We start from the raw sequence: 6817 nt of genomic DNA, 5'->3' as shown, positions 1-6817 counted from the left end.
GAGATGATAGCACACTTAGTCCAAGAGTTGAAGGAGTTAAGGACCCTCCCTCACCCAGACACCCACCCCTTCGCTCCCGAAACCGTAATTCGTCAAGGAAGGAACCAAGAATTGACGGAGGAGCTGGGGAGTTGGGGGGTGGGGTGGGGTGGGGGCGAGGTAACTATGGCCCAATCTTGCCCAGAGCTTGTCCTCGGTGGGAGGACGAACACTCGGGTCTAAGAACCTGCAAGAGCCCAGCTCCGGCGCCCCGCTTTCTGCGAGCCTCCCGCGTGGCCCTGCAGCGTCCACGCGGCCCTTGCCCTCGTTCAAGTTGTGCACAGCGCCCGGCAGTGGAGGCGGCCAAGAGACCCCTGGAGCCTGGGGGAGGTGGTGGGCCCGGGGGCGCTGGGGGCCCTCCGTCTGCGCCCAGCCACCGCCCGCTCTACCGAACCTCCTACCCCGCCCCCACTCACCCGGCTCAGCCCCTAGGAGAGACGCGCAGGAAGCGTGTTGCTTCGCCCAGCCGATCTGCAGAAGTTGAGAGGAGTTGGTGGCTGCCTCCGGCCGGCCGGACTTTGCGAGCAGCCGCGAGAGGAGACGCCGCCGCTGCCGCGGAGCCTTCGGGGCTGCCTCCCTCCAGCTTAGCCCGCAGCGCGGGTGGAGAGGGGCGGGGAGGGGGTCGGGTGCGCGAGAAGAACTTGAAACTGTGTGAAGGAATCCGAAGCAGATGAGAAGGGAGGAAAATAAAACAAAGTGGAGACTGCAGAAAAGACTCAACCGTAGTTGATTGTATCGGCTGACGCTCCAGCAGAGGGGCTGGGTTGGTTTTTTTTTTTTTTTTTTTTTCTCCCATTCTCTCTCTCTTTTAAAGCTACACCAGCTCTCTCTTTCTCTACTATCTCTGTATCACCAAACCCTTGCTGGCTCTTATGGGCATGAAACACTCCTCCCGCTGCCTGCTCCTAAGGAGGAAAATGGCGGAGAACGCTGCCGAGAACACCGAGGTAAGGAGGCGAGAGGGCTGGGGCTCTCGGCGACCCCGGCAGCCCACCCCGGACCACCGCGCCGCCGTCGCTGTCGCCGCCGCCGCCGCGCCGGCGCTCTGCACCTAGTGCCAAACTTTCCCCTGCTCCATCCCGCTTGCTTCTGCCGGCCGTGTGTGTGTGTGTGTGTGTGCGTGTGTGTGTGTGTGTGTGTATGTGTGATAGGGGAAAGACAGTGCATGTCTCAGGTCCCCTCCCTCTTGAAAATGCAAAAGAGTCGCTCTCACCCCATCTCCCTCTCCTCCACCCGCCGCTCGCTTCTCTTTCCCCAAGTCCCAAACCCTGGGCAGCAGCGCTCCCCTGCCCTCTCCTCTGGGCTGCATTAGGGGTCCAGAGTCCCGGATTTGTGCAAAGCTGGGATGGGTGATCCTGGGGCCACGTTTGCTCCCTGCAGTGCCTTGACCGTCTCCAGCCGCTGCCTCAGCTTTACCCTTCAAGCTCGAGTCAGTTCCCAGCTCTCAGTCCCCGCAGCACCGCGGAGAGCTCCGGGCCTTTTGATGGGGGGGGGGAGGCGGGCGGTTGGGGGCAAACCGAGCCGGTGGTGGGACTTGGGCACCACCAATAGACCCTCCCGCCCAGATCCGGCACGGGAGAGGTCTGCAGTCCTCGAACGTTTGAGCCGCCTCGGGGGCGCTAAACCCGAGTAGGGAGCACTGGCCGCGGCCACCTTCAGAACCAGGGACAGCACCCGCTCCTGCAGCTGCCGAGCCCGCGCCGGGTGGGGGCTGCGCGCCGTGGGCTGCAGCGAGAAATGGGTCTGTAGCCACTCGTCCCGCAGCAGCTTTGGAGGAGGTCGCTCTAGCTCCGCAAATTGAGCTCTTGCCCCCCGCCTTCGACAGCCCAATAGCTGCCCTTTCTCTGCTCTTGAATTGGCCCTGAGCCTCAAAGAGCCCTGCTGAGTTTTGCGTCCCGAGACTGGAGGCTGTAATTCCTTGGCCTCGCACTGACCCTGCTGTAGATACAACTGGACTAGTCCGTTGGCTCTAGGCACCTGTAGTCACGAAGGGGATCAGCGTGGGCAGCCCCCTTACCTTCCTGGAGAAACGGTGCGCCGAGGTGGGGGCGGAGTGGGGTATGTGTGTGAAGATCATCCCTTACTCGGTGGCAGGAAAAAGACAGAGAGCAAACTCCCGGGCTCTATTAATAGCCTGGTGTCTGGTGGGGCTGCCGTACATTTCACATATGGTTACCCATATGCAGCGTGGGGCGGGGATGGAGGTGTGGCGCGGGGATTGTCCCTCTGTCTTGCTGGAATGCAAAAAGGTGCGGAGACCCTTCCGATCTTCTTCAGTAAGGTCTTAACTGCAGCTAACCATTATCCCACAGCATAGGCAGCAAAGCTTTTAAAATCCCCATTCTCTGAGATACTAGAAGCAGCATGCATCTGGCAATTGTCGATTTCGAAAAACAAACACGCTCTGGGGCTTGGGCATTCAGTAGCTAACGTTGTCTCCTTGAGTTAGAGCAAAGCCAGCATGCCTACAGTCCCCTGGACACGTCCTCTTCCCCAGCCAGCAAAGGCGCCTAGCCTCACAGCAGAGAGCTAGCCTTACCAATCCCCTCGCATTCCTCCCTCTGATCGCCCACCCGCAGAAGAGGTTGCTAAAAATAGCTCAGAGTCAAGGCTGCACTTCTGTAAAGTATTGAACCAGTGGGCATGTCACAGTCCCTGCAGCCAGGTGGCTGGAGCGCTGGAAGCAAGAAACAGCTTTCTCCGGCTCTTCCCTCCTCCCTCGCGGTTTCTAAAAAAAAGTTTTCACGGGTCCCTAAGCCCTCCCCCCCGCCCCCCGCCCAACCCCGGCTGTTGCGCGGGGTCTGGGTGCAGACCCCTGCCAGATTCCGCAGTGTGCAGGAGCGGCTGCTGAGCTCCCCACCTTGGCCAGGGTTAAAGGCGTCCAGAGCAGGCAGAGCGACGCGCGCCAGGCTATTTTTACTTGCTTCCCCCGCGGCTCCAAGCTCCCCCTTCTCAGCAGTTGCACATGCCAGCTCTGCTCAAGGCATCAATGAAAACAGCAGTAGAGGCGGCTGAGCTCCTGCGAGGAAAAAAAAAACAACACGTCGCATGCCTGGCACAAAGGTGGGGGTGGGGAGGGACAGACCCAGCTGGAGCTCTTTGGAGAGGAGTGAGTCTGGGGGTTCAGTTCTTAGCAACTTCCCTTGAGAGGGAGAAGATTCAGACTTGGTCAAATGTGCCCAGTGGAGGCATCCAGGCGCGTGACAATCACTTGGTTCTCCTCCAGGAACTGGCTGTTTTTGGAATACACCAGGACTAGAGCAGTACTTCCAAAAGTGGAGGTATTATGGCTTTGCCTGCATTATGGTGAGAGAGAGAGGAAAGGACACCTGTGTGTGTGTGTGTGTGTGTGTGTGTGTGGATGGTGGTAGTGGTCCTTGTTGCTAATATAGCGTCTTTATCAGAGACTGACTCTGTACCAGGAATAATTAGATACTCCTGATTGAAAGATGGAGGCAACCCCAGGCCCCTGCCCATAAGGAGCTCACAGTCTGGTGGACCACAATGCCCAATAATTCAGATAATTCTGTAGCACCTTTTCCTGCCTTTTGTTAGTGTTGTTTGCAAGCACTTTATCTCCTTCCCTCTTACAATAATCCTGTGAAGTAAGCAAAGGTTAGTATTCATTTCATGTCCCCATTTTATAAGTGAGGCCACTGGGGCTGCGAGATCAAGCAGTTTCTGAGAGTCACCTACCTGCTGGGCTAGGACAGCCCTGGGACACAGACTGCCACCACTTCTCACTCGTTGCCCTTTGCCCTACACTTACTTCCAAAAAGATGTCATGTGTGAATAGGAGTGGGTGAGGAGTGGGGAGGACAGAGATACTTTGGAAGGGAGAGAGGCAACGTTGGGGGTAGGCAAGGATGATGGGAGAAAGTGTTTTTCTTTTTTTTTTTCACAAGGTAAAAATAGGGACAGACATTCTAATTGTCAGGCAGGAGGGAGAAAGTGAAGAATAAAGCTACTCATATTGTGAGCAAAGCCTCCCTCATTAAGTGAAGTTCAGAGCTGGGGCAGTGGGAATATCAAGGGCATGGGCTTGGTGGGCACAGTATGTTCTGGGTGGCCCTGAGTGCACTCTTTAACTACTTTGACTTCAGTACCCCTATGTGTTCACTTGAGCTGGTTCCCTTTATGGTACAGAGAAGGCATAGGATATAAGGAAATACTCTGACAGCCCCTGGCACAGGGTACACATGAAGCAATGTTAGTTCCATTTATGCTTTATTGGGTTCCTTGATATGCTTCTCCTCCTCAGCTAAAGGAATTATCACCTCTGCTCCCCACATATCATCAGAAACTTTGTGATATGGCCTTCTGAAAAGTCTGCAAAGCCTCTGGCCTGACTGTTCTGTCTTACTATCCTATTCAGCTCACTATCAGTGCCCAAGGCAGGTCATTTTCACTTTTGCTCTCACTACGGCAATAGGCTCTCAACCGCAGGTCCTCTTCTCTAATCCCGTCTCATTATCACTGCTCAAAGGGTTTTCCGAAGCACAATCTGCTCATGATCACACATCTCTTTAAAAATTTACCATGTTGCCCTATTGCGTACAGGATACAAGATAAAGCCCAGTTTCCCTAGTATAGTGTAAAAGTCCTTTAATACCTGCCCAGTGCAATTCTCTGTATAAACCACTTCCTGCCTGAATGCTTTTGTGCATACTGGTCCCTCTGCCTGGGCTGCTCTTTCCCCTTCTTCTCTGGAAAAAAAAAAATCCTCCTCAACCTGCAACACTCAACTCAAAGGTCATTTCCTCTGGGCACCCTACCCAGATCTCCACTTATCCTCCACGCTCATGAGGAGTGACTACTCATTCTCCTTCTTCTGTGTTCTTAACACACGTCTCATTTTTCCTATTATAAGTTGATTGCCTTTTTATATGTCTATTTCTTCAGTTAGATAATGAACTTTTTTTTTTTTTTTGGTATACCCCGTTCCTAACACTGTGCCTGACACACAGTAAATAATAAATGTTGATAATTGTTGACTGAACTGATTCATGTGATTATGCCCATGTAAGCTCGGTGAGCCTTCTGGGTTTTAGTCACTCGTGACTTTCTGAAAATTGGGCTTCCTATCTCCCACCCCTCTGCTGCACTTCTGCTATTGTGGGCCTTTAAAACTCAAAATGAGTAAAGATTCTGGGAATCAAGTTGCTGCAGCAACTCAAAACATGGGTACATTTTGGTTATTCATGTACCTATTCAATATTCTGTAATTACTGACTCTTATTATGGGGTGTTCATCTGAATAGCAGATAAATGGATTTATCACAATGCCCAGTTATGAACCATGGGGGGATAATGGACTTTTCTGAGCTGCTGCTTGCTTTACTGATTCTTGGTGAAAGCCTGATGTATTATTTATGGTGATGACTCCCTGACTGGGGTTTTAGCACCTCAGAGGAGAGCCCCCAGGGGTGAGGGAAAGAGTTTTAGCAAAGGAGTCATTTTGGAGACTCTTTAAAAAAAAATGTTCTATTGACTTTCTGACCCAGAGAGAGAATAATTATGGGTTGGGGAAAATCCTACAATGGGACAATGGGGTTAGGATACCAGTGATTGCTGCTCTATGAGTTGTGGGGAGCACTGAGCTGACTTCTGACATGGTGTATGTTGGTGGCCGTGGCTAATGGAGTCCTCTCCTCAGGAAGTTCTTTTCAGCTGAAGTGTGTGGTTCTATAGTACAAAGGTCAGGGAATTGAGGAGGAAGAGGACAAAAGAAGGCAGGATACAGGCCCACTTCTTTGAGGATGGTCTGCATCCATGTCTCTTTCCAAAGAGTATGGGAGCTAACAACTATCTCAGCTCTAGAGCCAGACTGCTTGCCTTAAAATCCAGCTCGGAACTCAGTAGATGTGTTGTTAGGTTGAATATAACTTAAACTCTCTGGGCCTCATAAAATTGTTGTGATGATTAAATGAATTAATTCATGCAAAGGGTTTAGAATATGGTGAGTGCTCAATAAGTGTTTATGATTATTATCCTGCTAGCTTTTAGGAGTCTTGTTGAAGAAGTGCAAACCAGATGAACTCTCCCATTTCCTTGTTCCTCCAGCTGAAATGATCCATAAACGATAATCCTCATTGATTTTTTCCTCCCTCAGCAAACACTGATTTCAATCCTTAAGTGAGCTCAGGAGAATTAAGAAGATACCCACATTTTCCCCCCTCAGAAATTTGGCTTTTCAGAGTCCTAAATTGGCTTTTGGCTGTCAAGGAGGGTGAAACACAACATTCTCATCTCCAACTCAGGAGTGGGTTTCGTTTCCTCTTCTTTGCTAACTGCAATGCAAAGTGATTATCACATACCAGTGTTGAACGTGCAAAAATCTATAAAAACAGTACTTACACCTTGGAGTCTACTGTGCCAGCAGGGGAAAAGTGGGCAGCATGACAACATGTGAACTGCCAAGGTAACTGGAAGCCGAATTGTGTTGTGTGACACGCAGGCATTATTGTACCATTGTGAACTGACTTAGTGAAAGCACGGAGAGAACACAGGCAGATAGGGACCTCCAAAAGGTCACTCTGTCCATGCTCCCACTGCTGAACACACTTAACCCAGGACACCAAGTTGGTTGCTTGGTCTCTCACTGAAAAGCTCAGGAGAAGGTGAGTTCCCCAAACTTCTTACATATCTTGTATCCCGGTAGGAAGTTCTTCCAGAAGTGGAGCTCAATCTCTTCTATTGTAAACCCAGTCACCTTTATTTATATTATTCCAAAAGGAGGTAAAAACTCTCTGGTTGCCTTTGTATTTGGGGCTGTATT

The 6817-nt window shown here is 51.5% G+C and overlaps 1 protein-coding gene across 1 annotated transcript in view; it reads left to right on the top strand.

The window, feature by feature from the left end:
• The first annotated feature begins 911 nt into the window (after positions 1-911).
• Positions 912-6817, top strand: part of PRMT8 (protein arginine methyltransferase 8) — a 90822-nt gene continuing 84916 nt past the window's right edge. The window contains exon 1 of the mRNA XM_035028442.1: positions 912-986. Within this exon, the coding sequence (XP_034884333.1) occupies positions 912-986 (75 nt within the window). The remainder of the gene's footprint in view (positions 987-6817) is intronic.

The sequence above is a fragment of the Mirounga leonina genome, unplaced genomic scaffold, assembly GCF_011800145.1.
Source record: "Mirounga leonina isolate KUSES-001 unplaced genomic scaffold, KU_Mleo_1.0 Mir_201, whole genome shotgun sequence".
NCBI lineage: Eukaryota > Metazoa > Chordata > Mammalia > Carnivora > Phocidae > Mirounga > Mirounga leonina.
This window is presented reverse-complemented; position numbering and strand designations above follow the sequence as displayed.